At 41.9% G+C, this 18,313-nt stretch overlaps 1 protein-coding gene across 6 annotated transcripts in view; it reads right to left on the bottom strand.

Annotated features, from left to right (window-relative positions):
• Positions 1–2,078: 2,078 nt before the first annotated feature.
• The window catches only part of DUSP12 (dual specificity phosphatase 12), a 34,615-nt gene continuing 18,380 nt past the window's right edge, over positions 2,079–18,313 (bottom strand). For 5 of the 6 annotated variants that reach the window (XM_075833473.1, XM_075833476.1, XM_075833475.1 and 2 more), the window contains exons 4-7: positions 14,142–14,260; positions 9,892–9,982; positions 7,540–7,732; positions 2,079–2,613 (exon numbers count right to left, since the gene is read on the bottom strand). In XM_075833473.1, the coding sequence (XP_075689588.1) occupies positions 2,467–2,613; positions 7,540–7,732; positions 9,892–9,982; positions 14,142–14,260 (550 nt within the window). In that variant the 3' untranslated portion in view covers positions 2,079–2,466. The remainder of the gene's footprint in view (positions 2,614–7,539; positions 7,733–9,891; positions 9,983–14,141; positions 14,261–18,313) is intronic. The other variant, XM_075833474.1, reaches the window with a different exon arrangement.

The raw sequence follows: 18,313 nt of genomic DNA, 5'->3' as shown, positions 1-18,313 counted from the left end.
TCGTAGCAGTCAAGGGGTTAACGGCGGAGCGAAGAGGTTTATCTTCTCTCCGTCGTTAGAGCGAATCTGCGGCTGTGTATTACAGTCGTTGCTCCGCTCCTGATAGCCGTGTCTGCGCGCTGTCACACAGGACGAGAATGCTTGTCCTAATACGCGATGCATCCGCCGCGCAGGACGAGTATTCTCGTCCTGTGCCGGAACTAGTTAAAGTCGCTGAGCTCTTCAGTACGATCCACGCTACTACTAATGATTGTCTGCGGAGATTGCATGGCTGCCTGCTTGATTTTATGCACCTAAGGGTATGTTCACACGGCCAAATTTCAGACGTATACGAGGCGTATTATGCCTCGTTTTACGTCTGAAAATACGGCTCCAATACGTCGGCAAACATCTGCCCATTCATTTGAATGGGTTTGCCGACGTACTGTGCAGACGACCTGTTATTTACGCGTCGTCGTTTGACAGCTGTCAAACGACGACGCGTAAAAATACAGCCTCGTCAAAAGAAGTGCAGGACACTTCTTTGGACGTTTTTGGAGCTGTTTTCTCATAGACTCCAATGAAAACAGCTCCAAAAACGGACGTAAAAAACGCCGCTAAAAATGCGAGTTGGTAAAAAAACGTCTGAAAAGCAGGGTCTGTTTTCCCTTGAAAACAGCTCTGGATTTTCAGACGTTTTTGTTGACTACGTGTGAACATACCCTAATTGCAATGGGTGTGATGGAAACACCTGTACTCAATAATTAGAAGGGGTGCGCTCACACTTGGCCATATACTCTGCCTGGACTTATTCGGAACAGAATGGTCAAATCGTTGTTCGTTGCAGCGATCAGCACAAAATACTGCAGTTTTGTGGTAGTCGCAGCAATAAAATGCAATGTGTGAATATACTCTCAAAGTTTATTCACGCGGGCAGGTTTAGTGTTTTGTTTTTTTTAAACCGCTGCCAAAACATTTGCCGCAAAACTTGCCAGTGTCAATACGCCTTTAATATCGTTTTTGAAGGACACAAGCACTCGATAGTTTACCACACAAGCCACGATATAATGGCTCTATCCTTTATGACACTATGTATAATCAGTATTTTGCTTTTCTGTTCAAATTTAATGAAAAAACATTTGTCAGCTGCAAATTGATCCATATTTATTTGGGTGGACTATGATCGAATGCGAAGTCCATTAAACTAATGTTTAAATAGTTTATTGTATATACACATTAAGTACAAAGACACTGTCAGAGTGATCACCTAAGTGGGACAAAAATTGGCACATACAAGGTATACCTGGTTCCAGTTAAATGCCTCCTGTTAAACTAAAAGCATCTTTAAGGCCCCTTCACATCACGTTTATTGCAATAGGTTTGACATATACGGAGGGAAAGACTTCTGCTGTACACGTTGAACCTAGGCTGTGACGAATGCATTAACAGTGGCATCCGTTACCATAGACTATAATGGTATACGTTAAACAAAGACGTCACAAGAGTTCATGACGAATCCGTTAAACGGATCCCATTATAGTCTATGGGTGCTGGATGCCACTCTAAGGGTATGTTCACACGCTGAGCCAAAAACGTCTGAAAATACGGAGCTGTTTTCAAGGGAAAACAGCACCTGATTTTCAGACGTTTTTTGAGCAAGAAGTGTCCTGCACTTCTTTTGACGAGCTGTAATTTTACAGCTGTCAAAAGACGACGCGTAAATGACAGGTCGTCGGCACAGTACGTAGGCAAACCCATTCAAATGAATGGGCAGATGTTTGCCGACGTATTGGAGCCGTCTTTTCAGGCGTAAATCGAGGCATAATACGCCTCGTTTACGCCTGAAAGTAGGTAGTGTGAACCCAGCCTTAGGCAACCGTCACAGGTATTAGTCAGCCACAGACTAATATGGTCTCCGTTTAACATATAAGTCATGAAAAGTTGTATTCTATTCCATTAAAAAAAAAAACAAAAAAAAAAAAACATACGAGTGTATTCCAGCCCGACGAAGGCCAAAAGGACACACTCCTGCCCTCCCTCGGACTAATGGATACACATATAGCGTGTACACCGGGATGTTTCCCGACGTACACACTAAACAATATATCTGGTTTTGACATACACAAGCTGAAGTGTTAGGGAACATAATTATTTGCAACCCTTTACCATCGTCTCCTAATGGCTCCTGCTGACCGGAGAGCAGGGCTGTCGAGCTGTACACCACACGTCAAAGGGCTGAGAAGCGCTGGCCTCTGGTTCACAACAAAGACCAGGTATGCAGTATATTAGGGAATACAAAATAACGTATGTCCCTAATACTTAAGATTGTGTATTTCCAAATTGGCAGTAGATTGTTGAGCATACAATGTTCTGCTTTATTAATGGAAGGAACTAGAAGCAGGATCTGGTAAAGCAAATTGTACAGTCATAAATTATGTAATAAAATCAAATCTAGTTTTACATCAGTCTCAGTCGGTCAGACTTTCCTCATGTTATGTGGATTGAAAACGGCTTCACTTCATCAACCCTATTCTTATGAACTTGGAACGCCGGAGTGACCCATCGACCACATGAGCACTGTTCGCCATACCAGTTGAAGGAACCCAGTTTGGAGTTACACTTGGGGCAGAGAAGCTGTAAGTATTACAAAAGTAATTTATGCATCAAATACAAAGGATATAGGTAAGAACAAAAAACATGTAAGCTACCTTTAGGTTGGAGTTACACATTGGGGGGGAATTTCTTAAGACTGGCGTTTCATACGCCAAAACGCTGGAGAAAGATGTGCCTAATTAAGATTAGCACGCCTTTTAATAAATTAGGCCCATTTCTGGCTATCCGTGCACCAGAAAGTAAAATCTACAGCAGCTACAAGCTGGTGTAGATTTGCACCAATTTCTTTTCTACTTGTGTAGTGATTTTAAGAAATTCCCACCATTCAGATTTGATGTACTTTTTTAGAACTAGATAAAAAAAATAAAAAAAATAAGAAGTATACGGCTTGGTTAACAAGGCTAATTTTTCTTGGCGGGTCCCGCCGAAAAATCAGCCACAGAGTTATTCCTGCCGTCAGCATGAAGATTTCTAGTTCCATTCTCTTCAATGCGAGGTTTGGGCAGAATCCACCCTAAGATCAGGCAAGACGCTTCTTTTGTCCACTAGCTAAAAAAAATTAGCTAGCGGGAAAAAGAAGCATCCGCCTCCCAATGAAATTAATGGGAGTCAGAATCCGCCGCAAACATTCCTCTGTATAAACATGGCCTAACTATACTTTTGCTTCCTTTTGTATCCATTCTTTGCTTGGACACAAAAACCTGCATTAAAACAGCATCCATCCTCAGAGGTCCTTCACACAGGCTGTCTGGCGGTTAAAACTTCTTGAAAAGACACACGTAAAAATGCATTTTTAGTGGTGTTTTATATTTAGTGTCATTTTTGGACACGCGTTTTGGAAATCTGTGAGCGAAGCCTTTGAGAAAAACACCATACCTAGTGCATGCTGCATTTGGTATCCTGTCGTGTTTAGGATGCACTCCACACCTTGAAACGTCAAAAACATATAAAAGAGCAGAATAAGGCTTAGTTCACATCTGCGTTGGGGTCCCGTTCGGACGTTCCGTCGGAGCTTTCCGTCAGAACGGGACCCTGAACAGACACAAACGGAAACCAGAGGTTTCCGTTTCCATCACCATTGATTTCAATGGTGACGGATGCGGTGCCCGTGGTTTCCGTTTGTCTCTGTTGTCCACCGGACCCGTCGTTTTGCCAGAAAAATAGCGTAGTCGACTAGCATTTCTAACATGGTAATGTTAATAAGGAATTAGTACTTATTTGAAATAAACCTACAAATTAGAGGTTAACATTGCATATGAATGATTGCTTACCCATACGTGCTGTTTGAATGGCTGACAGGTGCCCTCCCGACGCACGTTTCAGCGTGTCAAGCCTTCATCTAATTTGTAGGTTTATTTCAAATAAATACTATTTCCTTATTAACATTACCCTGTTAAGGATCTGTAGATCATCATCATTACATCCTGGTATTGGTCCTACCATTTGCTTCCTGCTGTGTACGATGGACATTGCTCTTTTTATACATATTTACACTCCGTTATAGAAATTAGGCCTTATTTACACGAGCGGATTTCACATTGGGGCAATTCAGACATTCCGTGTTTTTCACGCAGCGCATGCCCACTGCGTGAAACTCACTGCATGTCCTATACTTGAGCGTTTTTTGCGCATCAAGCACCCATTGAAGTTAATGGGTGCGTGAAAATCACGAACATCACACGGACGCACGTTCGTGTGCTGTGCGTGATTCGCACAACAGTTGCTCAAGAAATTAAGAGAAAAAGAAAACCACCACCTTCATTTCATTGATACGTCAAAACCACGTGACATAAGGATGCCATACGTGCAAAAATAACGCAGACACACACCAAACACTGATGACACACGGAACTGCAACGCGCGCAAAATGCTGCGGTTTTTTACATGCGCAAAACGCACACGTTCGTGTAAATAAGGCCTTAGTTTGGCTGTGCTGGGTCTGGTCAATAACTGTGTGACTCAATCTACTTCTATGATTATTTATGTGAATTTATCATATTTTACCATAGACTTTAACTCCTTAACGCCGAAGGACGGATATATTCGTCCTCAGCAGCTGCTAGTTCGATCAGGAGGACGGATATATCCGTCCTGTGATGGCGCGGGTACTGAGACTGTACCCACGCGATCAGCGGCAGGAGCACGGCTGTTATACTCAGCCTGGCTCCTGCTGCAACTGCCGGAATCGAAGCGCGCTCCGATTCCGGCAGTTTAACCCATTAAATGCCGCTGTCAATAGTGACAGCGGCATCTAATGTGTTTGACAGAGGGAGGGAGCTCCCTCTGTCACCCGATCGGCGCCCCCGCAAAGAAATCGCGGGTCGCCGTCGGGTTTCCATGACAGCCGGGGGTCTAACAAAGACCCCCAGGTCTGTCTTCAGCAACTGCCGGTTAGGCGATGCCGGAGGCATGACCTAACAGATTGCCTGTCAGTTTTACACTGACAGGCAATAATGCTTTGGTATACTAAGTATACCAAAGCATTATACATGCGATCGGCACATCGCATAGTGAAGTCCCCTGGTGGGACTTTAAAAAAAAAATGTCAATCAGTTAAATAAAGTTTGTGGAAAAAAATAAAAATAAATTACAGTCAAAATCAAATAAAACTACTTTTTTTGCCCAAAAAGTGGTTTTATTCAGTAAAAGTGTCAAAACAAATCACACATACACATATATGGTATCCCCGCGATCGTAAAAACTTGACCAACAAATTGAACACATTAATTAAACCGCCGCATGAACGGCGTCCAAAAAAACAACGGCAAAATTCTCTCTTTTCTCCCATTCCCCCCATAAAAAATAAAATAAAAGTTAATCTATAAGTCCTATGTACCCCAAAATAGTACTAATGAAAACTACACATTGGCCCGCAAAAATCAAGCCCACATACGGCCACATCGACGGAAAAATAAAAACGTTACGGCTCTTGGAATGCGGCGATGCAAAAACAAGTAATTTTTTTCTAAAAGGCTTTTTATTGTGCAAACGTAGGAAAACATAAAACCTTTACATATTTGGTATCCCCGTAATCGTGCCGACCCATAGAATAAAGTGAACATGTTATTTACGCTGCATAGTAAATGGCGTAAACTTATAACGTGAAAATCAATGCTGGAATTGCTGCTTATTTTCAATTCTCCCCTAAAATAAAGTTAATAAAAGTTAATCGATATATTATAAGCATCTAAAAATGGTACAATTACAAAATACAACTCGTCCCTCAAAAATCAAGCCCTTATACGGCTATGTCGACGGAATAAAAAAAAAGTTACGACTCTTGGAATGCGACCATGAAAAAACAAAAAATAATCCTTGGTCATTAACGTGCAAAATGGCCCGGTCATTAAGGGGTTAAAGTAAAATCTGGCCGCAGCGTTATTTTTTTTTGGGGGGGGGGGGGGGGGGGGGGGGCGATAACGTGCAACAAACGCCACCGAAAACTATAGTAAACACTGTGTGAATCCAGTCTTCTGAAGATGAAGAAATGCATATATATATATATATATATATATATATATATATATATATCTATCCGCTGAGGACACCTGTATTCAGGGGAATACCCTCATCTGCTATCATGCCCACCACAGGTAATTAGTCTATTAAGGGAATGTTGATCATTTTTGCACGGTTGGTCACCTTACTCTTTGATACTATGGTACAATAGGGAGGAGAATCCTAGGTTATCCCTGCTTTTGATGTGCTTATTTAACATTACTACAGTGACTGTGACCTAAATCCTGTTTGGTGTGACCTGTATTCACCTGGGACCGTTTTTACTTATGTTTTTTAATTGTTTTTGTACCATGTACAATTGTAGGGGGGTCATTTTGTCCTCAGAGCGGGGACTAATAAAGTATATATTTTTTGATTTATTTATTATTGATTAGTTCAATAGACAATATTGGTTTTGTGAATTACTATTAGGCTCAATGCTCACGTTGCGTATTTTCCGGTGGAAAATACGCAACAAAAAACCCGCAAGAAATTTGCTGGAAAAGAACGCACCTGAAGGTGCGGTTTTTGATGCTTTTTTCGGCGTGGTTTTTACATTTTGATGCGTAAGTCGCAGCGTTTTCATGATGCATGTTATGGTGCGATTTTCCTCTGCACTAGGCAGATAGCATTCACAAGCGGAAACGCAAGATAAATTGACATGCTGCACATTTTAAAATACGCACCGCAGCTCAATTTACGTGCAGAAAAAAACCTAAAAGTGTAGATGAGATTTCTTAAAATCTTATTTACTTTGCTGGTACTGTATTACACTGCTGATTTGTCGCATGAAAATCTGCGCATCAAATCCGCACGTAATATGCATCATGACTGAATTTAGCTATGCGGATATTGCAGAATATTTAGGAAAATATGTAATGGTTTGCCATATTTTAAAACCTACCTTTTATCAAGTGGTTCTACGAACCCTAAATGACTAAAAAGCCTTTAACTCCCTGTTGCTCTTTATGGTTATCAACCATATAATGTTAAAAAGTAAAAACAAGATCCCTTAAAACTTGTTTATCCCTATTTGTGGGCCGCAGGTTACAGATCAGCGTTGCTCATCATTCCTAAGCCATGTACCCTCTATTAAAATTAATTTCCAGTAACCCCAAGATCCTACACTGTGCTGTACTTACTATAAGCACAGCACGAGGACAGTGTAAAGTACACCTAGAGAAATGGCATGTACCCCATGGGACACGTGTACCACAGGTTGAGAGCGCAGGTGACAGATAAAGGAAAACTGGACAGGAGAATGTACTTTGGGTCCATAAAAAAAATAAACTTTCAAGTCAGATGTGGTTAGTGAGGATGGTGCATGTATGAGTGTTTCTATAAAGCTCCCTACATGTTACATTTTACAAATACAGTATATGCTTCAGCCCAGAATCAATTCAAACTCTAACGTGCTGCCCCTAAATAAGAACACATAAATGGGCTTACAGGTTCTAGCTTTACCTGTCCGTCCATTACTCCCAGAAGAGCGTCCTCCATCCATTGCACTGGCTCCACAAATAAAGAAGTGCACTTTGTAGGGTCTGAAACTTGTAATGCTGCCAGTTTTTTATGAACAAATGCGGCAGGTCCGTCACCTAATGCATGATTCAAGATGCTTCCTGCCCTGAACAACGAACGTCTGGATCAACAGAAAAAACGGATATAGACGGACACAAATACACACATATAGTTAATATGCTTAACCTAAATTACAATACATGAAGTTCATCTAAAAAAATAACTTAATACAAAAGAAAAGCAATTCAATGACATTTAATTAAAGAGGCTCTGTCACCAGACTATCTCCTATTGCATGTGATCGGCGCTGCAATGTAGATTACAGTAACGTTTTTTGTTTTTTTTTAAACGATAATTTTTGGCCAAGTTATGAGCAATTTTATATTTATGCAAATGAGCCTTTCTAATGGACAACTGGGTGTGGTTTCTCTTATTTCCAACTGGGCGTGTATTGTGTTGTTACCAACTGGGCGTGTTTACTTGTTTTACTAGCTGGGCGTTGTGGAGAGAAGTGTATGATGATGACAAGTCTAAAATTACGCGCTGATCAATTTTATAAGGCATCTTAATCCTTGTTGGAGCACCGGTTTCCTGTTCGTGTATCCTGGTATTTGGAACTTCTAGTGTTACATAATAAAATGTTAGCTTCCTACTAGAAGCTTACTGAATAAGTCTTCGGGCTCATTCTGACGAACGTGAATAACGTCCGTGTGCTGCGCATGGAAATCACACGCAGCACACGGACCCATTGATTTCAATGCGGCCGTTCACAGATGCAGGAGTTTTCACACATCGAGAGTGCACTGCATGAAACTTACTGAATGTCCTATATTGGTGCGCTTTCACGCACCTACGTGCCCATTGAAGTCAATTGGTGCGTGAAAACCAAGCACCGCACACGGATGTACATCCGTATGTGGTGCGTGATTTGCGCATCAATTAAATTGAAAAGAATTAAAAAAAAAAAAAAAGATGTGCTTTGCCAGTGCGGGAATAACGCAAGCCACTCGGAAAGCACACTGATGCATAATGCAACACACACGGATCAGATTCACGCACGTGAATCTGATACGCTCGTGTGAATGTAGCTTTAGGGTATGCTCACACGTAGTTTTTTCAGGCGTATTTCTTAGCGTAAACGCCTCAAAATACGCCAAAGTACACTAGCAAAATTCCTACAAACAGCTTCTCATGGAAGTCAATGGGAAATACATGAGGTGAATTTTTACGCTGCTGAATGTAAAAACCGCCTCGTAAAAAGAAGTCTCATAAAAAGAGGCAGCATGTTACTTCTTGAAAAAAAAGCTTAAAAAAAACGCCTTGAAATCAGAGGACGTTTTCCTTTGAAAACCGCTCCGTAATTTTCAGCCACTTCTTTTTCTACGTGTGAACATACCCTTACACATTGATCTCCGTAATCAAACAGTATGCAGTAAGCTTCTCCCGAGCTTATTTGACCACGACACATGAACCACGCCTTTGGCTCTTAAAGTGGTATTTCCAAAATCATAAATGATCACCTATCCGCAGGATAGATGAAAAATTTCTGATCGCTCATGATCCCACCACAGAAACCCCTACTGATCGTGAGAACGCGGGTGCCGAACCCCCAGATCTTCCTCACTGCTCGACCACAGTAAGGGAGGACATTGAATGGAGCAGCGGTCGAGCATGCATGCTGCCACTCTATTCGAAGTCTACGAGAATGACAGAAACGGCAGAGTACAGCGCTCGACTGTTTTCGTCATACCTATACACGGTGAATGGAGCGCAGGGCGCATGGTCATTACCACGATCGGTGGGACCCCAGCGATCAGAAAATGATCAACTACCCTGTGCATAGGTGATAAATGGGTATTCCCAAAATCATAAACCAAGTACAAAAATCTTGGAGCCAAATAATTTTTTGGGGGTCATCAAATTAAATAAAGAAAGCGTTTACATAGTGATTACTATTAAAGGGGGTTTTACTTTCGAGACATTTCTGACATATCCACAGGATATGCCATAAGTGTCAGATAGATGCGGGTCCCACCCATCTCTGGAACGGAGCACCCTAAACCCCGTTCTACCTTTCTGTGCTCTGGCTGACTCGTGTGATTCCCGACCATGAAGAATAAAAAAAGTGTAGCTCTCTGTATCTGACATTTATGGCATATCCTGTGGATATGCCATAAATGTCCCAGATGAGAAACTCCTATAACTCCACTCTGTATGTGCGTACATTTTATAATCCATGTTGATGAAATTTTTTACCTGTATAATATATAAAAACCTAACCTGCATTTTCTGCATCTGAATAAGATGTCTTTAGTTTGACCCAAAGTGGCAGGATCTGAGGCAAAGAATTCACGTGGCACTTTCTGTAATTCTAAAAAGCAAACCAGAGAACTGCGGTTAGTAAAGTGACGCAAATATAGGAGGTTCCGTTCTAATTTTCTCTTTGAATGCCGCAATCAGCCCTTATCACGGCATTCAAGGAGTTAAGGGTAGAGATCAGTGTGTATAACAGCCATTTCCCCGCTACGGATTGCAGGGGCACACTTGCTGTGCCCGCGCAATCAGCATGACGTCTATGCTCGCTCGTCATCATGCGGCAATGTCCTGTCGCTGATGACGAGAATAGACGTCAAGCGTCGGCAACCATTTAACCCCTTAGTGACCACCAATACGCCTTTTTACGGCGGTCACTAAGGGGCCTTAGGCTAGGCTGACGCCTTTTCACGTCAGCCTAGTCTAAGTCCTGCACGGGTCTCCCGTGCAGGCAGGAGCCGGGGCTCTGCTGTCTGATGACAGCTGAGCTCCTGCTCCAACGCCCGCGATCGAAGTTTACTTAGATCGCGGCTGTTTAACCCGTTAAATGCCGCCGTCAATAGCGACCGCGGCATTTAACTTTGTTTACAGAGGGAGTGAGCTCCCTCTGTCACCCATCGGCGGCCCGCGAATGCAATCGCGGGTCTCCGATGGGGTGTCATGGCAGCCGGGGGCTTGATAAAGGCCCCCAGGTCTGCCCTGGACATATGCCTGTTAGCGCCGGAGGCACGTCCTAACAGATTGCCTGTCAGATTTACACTGACAGGCAATAATGCTCTGGTATACGAAGTATACCAAAGCATTATAGCAGCGATCGGAAGATCGCACAGTAAAGTCCCCTAGTGGGACTAATAAAATAAGTTATCAAAGTGAAATAAAGATTATTAATAAAAAGTACAGTAAAAAAATAAATAAAACAATTTTTCTCCATAAAAAGTGGTTTTATTTAGTAAAAGTGTAAAAAAAAAAAAAGTACACATATGTGGTATCGCCGCGACCGTAATGACTCCATTAATTAAGGTAATATGTAATTTAAACCGCAAGGTGAACACCGTAAAAAAAAAAAAAAAAAAAACCATGGCGAAATTGCAATTTTTTTCCATTGCCCCCCAAAAAAGTCATAAAAATGAATCAATAAGTCCCATGCACCCCAAAACAGTACCATTCAAAACTACATCTTGTCCCGCAGAAAACAAGCCCAGAAAATCACTACATTGATGGAAAAATAAAAAAATTACAGCTCTTGGAAAGCGACGATGCAAAAACAAATAATTTTAGTTCAAAAGTGTTTTTATTGTGCAAAAGTCGTAAAACATAAAAAAACCTCTACATATCTGGTATCGCCGTAATCGTACCGACCCATAGAATAAAGGTAACATGTTATTTACGTCGCATAGTGAACGGTGTCAATTTAAAAACGCATAGAACAATGGCGGAATTTCAGGTTTTTTTTATAATCCCCCCCAAAAAGGTTAATAAAAGTTAATATAAAAATTATATGTACCCAAAAATGGTGCCATTAAAAAGCACAACTAATCCCGCAAAAAACAAGTCCTCATACAGCTATGTAGACGAAAAAATAAAAAAGTTATAGAAAAACGAATAAAATAGCTTGGTCATTAGGGCCTAAAATGGGCTGGTCACTAAGGGGTTAAAGAGTAATTTTCATCTTGGGTTCATTTTATTTTATTATTTTATGAAAATTAAACCTATTTAGGCTTTTCCTGGCTTCTTTTGGCAGCTCCACGTTTTCTGGATGCAGGCGGGTTGTGGAAGATACACTCCCGTTAGTGTTACAAATCTGTAGCTTATTTTAACTTGCGCGCTCCAAATTCCACAGCAGTGCAATTTTTTATCTAAGTCCTAGTCCCTGACTGTACACAGAGGTGCAGGTCTTGTTAGAAGATAGAGCTCTGATAGGGTGTATTCTCATGTGTTGCATGGATTTTGGCTACGCAGTACACTACCGGTGCCAATCAGCACATGAGAATACACTTACTCTAACTGTAATCAGTACCTGAACATCCATCACATGACACACGAAAGGGGCAGCCGTTTTACCGCAAATCAGTGCAGTTTTGTAAAAGTTTACATAGTTTGAGGGTAAAACGATGTTCTTACCATGATGGTTCCCATTTGACAGCAAGCAGAGATTAGCAGTAGTGAGGAATTCAAAGTATATTGGAAAACTGTATAAAAGTTAATAATACAAAGAATTACTACAGTGTCCTGATAATGAATACACATGAAATCCAGCCTGGACGTCATGTGTACTCAGAATCCTGACACTTCTGACTCTTTTCTGTGAGATTTACAGCAACGGATACGAAATCTCGTTTACCTCGTAATCTCGCGAGATTTCATATCCGTTGCCGGAATCTCACAGAAAAGAGTCAGAAGTGTCAGGATTCTGAGTACACATGACGTCCAGGCTGGATTTCATGTGTATTCATTATCAGGACACTGTAGTAATGTTAGGGCTTGTGTATGTAGCTGCACATAGTGATATAACTATATCGCTAGTGCAGTGTAAATGAATGGAGAGGAGTGCATGATGCCGATTGGTCAGCGTCATACACTCCTCTGTACAACGCCCACTTGGTCGAAAGTAAAAGTACGCCCACTTGGGCATTAAGAAAGCTCATTAGCATAAACCAAGATCGCTCCTAACGTTGTGAAAATAGATCGTTTTTTTAAATAAAAAGCATTACTGTCACCTACATTACAGCGCCCATCTCCTTATATAGGAGACAGGGCACTTATAATGTGGTGACAGAGCCTCTTTAATGATACCTACTATTTTAATCTAATATGTACCTCCGTTGCTCTCTACATATGTTATCTATTATTAACCCCTTCCCAACATCCGCCGTCTATATACGGCGCACATCGGGTGGGGGAAAATGAAGCGGGCCCACGGGCTTGAGCCCGCTCCATAGAACGAGTATGGGTATTCTGGGTAACGCACGGGATCCCTCTCGCTTAACCCGTTAAATGCTGCGGTCAATAGTGCAGCAGAATTTAAGTGAATAGAAACAGGGGGGCGGCCTCCTGCAACGTTCCAACGGCCCCTACGTCACACGTCGGTGAGGTGCCGTTGGTTGGCACGGCAGCCTGATGAAGGCCCCCATGTTTGCCATCCTTGTACTCCTATGAAGCCCTACGTCTCATAGGAGAGCGTCAGTATCACGATATACCGCGATATAATAGTATTGCAGTATATCATGCAAGCGATCGCTGGTTCATGTCCCCTAGGGGGACAAGTAAAAAACAGTAAAATACGTTTTTTTAAATAAAAAAATAAAATAAATAAAATCCCTTTTCCCATCTTCTCTCAAGCACAATTTAAAAGAACACACATAAAATTTAAACCGCCAAAATAGTACAAATAGAGACAACAGCTTGCCCCGCAAAAAATAAGCTCCCATACCGCTCAAGGGGGAAAAAAAAGACAAAAAAAAAAAGTTATGACTACAATTTTATTTTTAACAATCAGTTTTTCCCTTGTACGAGTATTAAAAAACAAACAAAAAACAACAACTAAATTTGGTATCGCTGTAATCGTATCGACCCACAGAATAAGGCTAACATGCCGTTTTTACCGCACAGTAAACGCCATAAAAGCAAACCCCCCAAAAGATTGAGGAATTGCTGTTTTTTTCCTAATCCACCCCACAAATATATATATTTTTTTACAGTTTCCCGCTACATTATATTGTACAATAAATGGTACCGTGGAAATCTACAACTCGTCCTGCAAAAACAAGCCCTCATATGGCTCAATCGATATGTGGTGTTTAGCCATCTTGATACTCTCTTCATATTGGCATTCAGAGCAGAAAGGTCTGCCGTTGAGGAGGAGAAAGTTGTTAGTAAAGACACCTGGAGTTGATGCATGTGGGACACCGTCCAGACCATAAGCAACGCATCGTAATGGAGTCAATCAAAGCTTCCCCTTCACAGTACAAAAATGCACATTGGAAGATGTTCGTTGCAGTTTAATGATTTTTCAGGCAGGCTGCCATTCATTTTACCACGTAATAAAGCAATTCTTATATTGTCCTGCTCTTCTGTTAACATAGACTTTCACTTTGCTTTTTCCCCAAGGCCCATATAAAGTTGCGCATATTAAGTAGTAGTGGTTAAAGAGAACAACTAGTAATATGCAAATACGTTCTTTTCCAACGCTAAAAAATAAAATCCCTCCTAGTATTTACCGGGGTATTTCTGGGTCAGCTTCAGTAAGCGGTACTGTTTGTAGCTCGCACTGCTGATATCCACATCGCAACCCATTTCTTCAAATATTGATAGCTGGTTAACAAACTCCTCAAGGATTCTGAAAGAAACGTATAAACCCAATCATCAGTCTGGAAAACGTGTGTCATGAAATGTAGAAACATCAAAGTTCTTTTTTAGGCTATTCAATACAGGTTTGATTTTAAGACAAATAGACACAAGTCTACACGAGAGGTGCCCAGCGGTCACAGGTGACTTCTGCAGAACTGAATTGCTTCCGTGTTTCTGGCTCAATATGGAGCTGGCTCTGCTCATGTTCAGTCAGGGCTGTGACAAAGGCTGGTTAACATAGCCATATTTTTGTCCTGGAATCTTTTGTATGTATTTTGCCACCCCATCCCATTTTTTAGATAGATAGCCTTGTGAAAGTACCCCCCCCCCCTTCTTGATGTTTTTCCTGTTTTGTTGCATTACAACCTGGAATTAAAATGGTTTTTAAATTTGATTTTATGTAAGAGAACGGACAAAAACGTATACAGTGGAATGACAAAAAAATATCTTGTTTAAAAATACAAAACACACAAAGAACTTAAAAGCTGTGAGTGCGTATGTATTCACCCCGTTTTCTATGAAAACCCCAAACGAGGTCTAATCAAACCAAATTACTTCAGCCGTTACATCATTAGTTGAATACGATCCCCCTGTGTGCATTCAAAGTGTCACATGTCAGTATAAATACCCCTGTTCTGAAAGACCCTTGAGTCTACAACACCATTAAAGAGACTCTGTCACCAGATTATAAGTTGCCTATGTCCTACATAAGGAGATGGGCGCTATAATGTAGGTGACAGTAATGCTTTTTATTTTAAAAAAAACTATCTGTTTTCACCACTTTATTAGCGATTTTAGATTTATGCTAATGAGTTGATTAATGCCCAAGTGGGCGTGTTTTTACTTTAGACCAAGTGGGCGTTGTACAGAGGAGTGTATGGCGCTGACCAATCAGCATCATGCACTCCTCTCCATTCATTTAGTTAGCGCAATACAGGGCAATTCTTGAAGAAAACCTGTTTCAATCTGCCTGAGATTTGAGAATGGGACGGGGGCTTACCTTCCAGCAGGACAATGACCCTAAGACTGGGGCTAGACTTCTGTTTTGTAGTGAACGATAAATAGATGTCCATAGGAACGCACGGAGTAGATTTAAAATCTCTTCAAAATCGCTCCTGACAAGCGATTTGCTAGCGTTTTTGTTTTTTTTAATCGCTCCATGCTGGGGTTTCGGAGCTGTACTCTTGTCTGGAGCGATTTTGAAGAGATTTCCAAGCTGCTCAATGAATTCCTATAAGCAGCGATTTATTTATTTTTTCGTTAGATCAGTAGCCCTAGCTTAACCCGTTAGTGACCGGCCCATCGTGTTTCTACGTCGGTCACTAACGGACTTTATTCCGATGCCATAGACTTTTTACGTCGCGGCATCGGAATAAAATAGCGCCGCCGGGGGGAGGTTTAGCTCCCTGCTCTCAGCTGCCGGAGGTAGCTGAGGGCTTGGAGCAGTGACTGGGGACCGCTGTTTGCGGTCCCCATACCGGCGACCGCCGTTACAATAAATGTGCTGATGCAAATGAGATAAAAAAAACTGCTTCTTAGGCCCCCTGCTGCCACCGATCGTGTCCCCCGTCCCCGTCCCCCGTCCCTAACTGCCGGGAAAAAAGAAAAATGGCGCACGCATGCGCTGTCAGTCTAAGGCAGCTATTCTGCCTGTAAATAGAAACTGATCAGGGACCCTGATAATTGGTCCCTGATCAGATGGTCACTGTGATATACCTATCACAGTGACCATAGTGCCATATTTTCACAATACAGCACAGGATTTGTGCTCTTTCCCTCCCTCCTCTCACTGTAGTTGATCTGTGAGAGGAGAGAGGGAAATACTACACAAATCTTGTGCTGTATTATACTGTAAAATACACCACATACGTACTCGCCAGTGTTCCGATATTGTCCGTAATCACCCCAGATTACCGGTAATTACTTGTTATCTCCGTAATTTTTTTTTTTTTCGCTGAATTAGTTTTAGTTGCTGTAATTAACTGCGGTTTACCGTATTTTTTTCAGTTAGTGTTGTGTCTATATTATATTAAAAAAAAAAAATACAAAAAAAAAAAATACAAAAAAAATGTACTTGTTAGTTTAGTGTTAGAAAATAATGAACCGCTGAAGCCGCAGAATGTTCTCTGCAGAGCAGGCGTACACCTTGCTGTGCTCTAGCGGTTCCGGCAGTGATACGGACACTGCATCAGAAGCAGAACTTGGCTCAGAAAGCGACAAGTTCTGCTTCTGCCACTGGACCCCCCAGCCCTATGGTGGTGGACGCAGCGGTCACCGGTGAAGCGTCAGGAGCCGGGCCTAGTACTGCAGTCCCTCCCGCAATGTGGGATCCTGCAGTTTCTTTCTCGCCCCAAATTCCGCCATTTACAGCGACTCCAGGCATCAACTCTGATGTCACAAATTTTACCCCCTATAATTTTTTTAATTTGTTTATAGGCGATCAGGTCCTGGAACTAATTGTCCAGCAGACAAATTTATACGCCAGGCAATTTGTCACCCAAAATCCAAGCTCTTACTATGCCAGAGGATGGATCCCCACAACAGTCTGTGAAATGAAACATTTTTTGGGAATTACACTAAATATGGGGATAGTAAAAAAACCTTCTATCTGCTCCTACTGGGCTACTAGCGCTATCCATAGCACCACTGTATTTGCTGCGGTCATGACCCGAACGCGCTATGAGACTCTAATGCGCTTCATGCACTTCTCAGACAACTCCCAAATCCCCCCAAGAAGTGACCCAGGCCATGATCGCCTCAACAAGTTGAGACCCCTCAGAGACTTATATGCAAGTCATTTTGCATTAAATGGATACTAACTTTTCAAACATCTTATGCTGCTTTAATAGTATACCTGACATATCAATTTTGAAATTCACTTACTATTTAAAACTTTTTTGTTTTATCCATGCTAATTCTGTGTGAAGTTACTGCCACTAGGTGCCTCCCATCCTGTAATCTGCTGTCCACCCCCTGTTGTAAAGAAAAATCCGTCCCTAGTTACAGAGCAGAATTGACGGACTGCAGAAAGTATGGGTTTGTCTCTTCATAGAATGCCAATAGAAGTCTATGGAGAGGGGAGAGAAAGGCGAGGGAGAAGAGGGAGTCAGATATAGACATGCTGCCTATACAAGTCTACGGAGGGGGAGCAGGAGCAGTGTGAATAGGATACAAACAGACATGCTACAGCTTCCTGGTAAGTGCTAGATCTCACTCTAGTGCTGGATTCTCAGCTACATGCTATAGATAGAGAGGAGAGTAGGATTGTCCTATATGTGTGCTGTGTATAGAAGACGATAGCTCTGCCCGCTAGCTCAGAGAAAACTGGGAAAAAGACAGAGCCTGCAGAGGGGAGAGCTGCTAAAAAAAAAATGCAGAATGCAAATCATATAATGGACAGAAATAGTGTTTTTCCCTTATTTACACACATGACATTATTCTGAAAAGTTAGGTACGCTATAAGGAGTTAAAGGGAACCTAACCCTTTTTAACACCTTCCAGACATCCGCCGTATATATACGGCGGGCTCACAGGCTGGGCCCGCTCTGTAAGTTGAATGTGTCAGCTGTTTAACCCCTAACCCCCTGATCGTGTAACCCCTTACATACCATGGTCAAAAGTGACCGAGGCATCTAAGCCTCCAGAAACAGGGAAGTGGCCCCCTGTGACTTTGCATCAAACCCCCGTACTGCCATGGACAGTTGGCAGCACAAGACAGCAGCCACAGTGTTTGTGTGACCATGAGTGTTATCATTTCCTGCAGAGCGGTGTTCACTAAAAAAAAAAAAAAAACGTTTGTAGACCGAAAACAATAATTACTTACTGGTAATTGTTTTTTTGGAGCTCATGACAGCACCCATGCGAGGAGACCACCCATCCTAGGACAGGAAACCTGAGGAGATAAAAAGGTTCACACCCCCTCCACACCTCAGTGATTTGCAAGAAAGGAAGTACCCGGAGGAGTGAAAAAAAAAAAGTTCAAATGTTTCTTGAAAGATAAAACAAGAGGCAGAGATGAAAGTTATAGCCCTATACTGCCTAG

This window comes from Rhinoderma darwinii, chromosome 7 (genome assembly GCF_050947455.1).
Source record: "Rhinoderma darwinii isolate aRhiDar2 chromosome 7, aRhiDar2.hap1, whole genome shotgun sequence".
In the NCBI taxonomy this organism is placed as follows: domain Eukaryota; kingdom Metazoa; phylum Chordata; class Amphibia; order Anura; family Rhinodermatidae; genus Rhinoderma; species Rhinoderma darwinii.
This window is presented reverse-complemented; position numbering and strand designations above follow the sequence as displayed.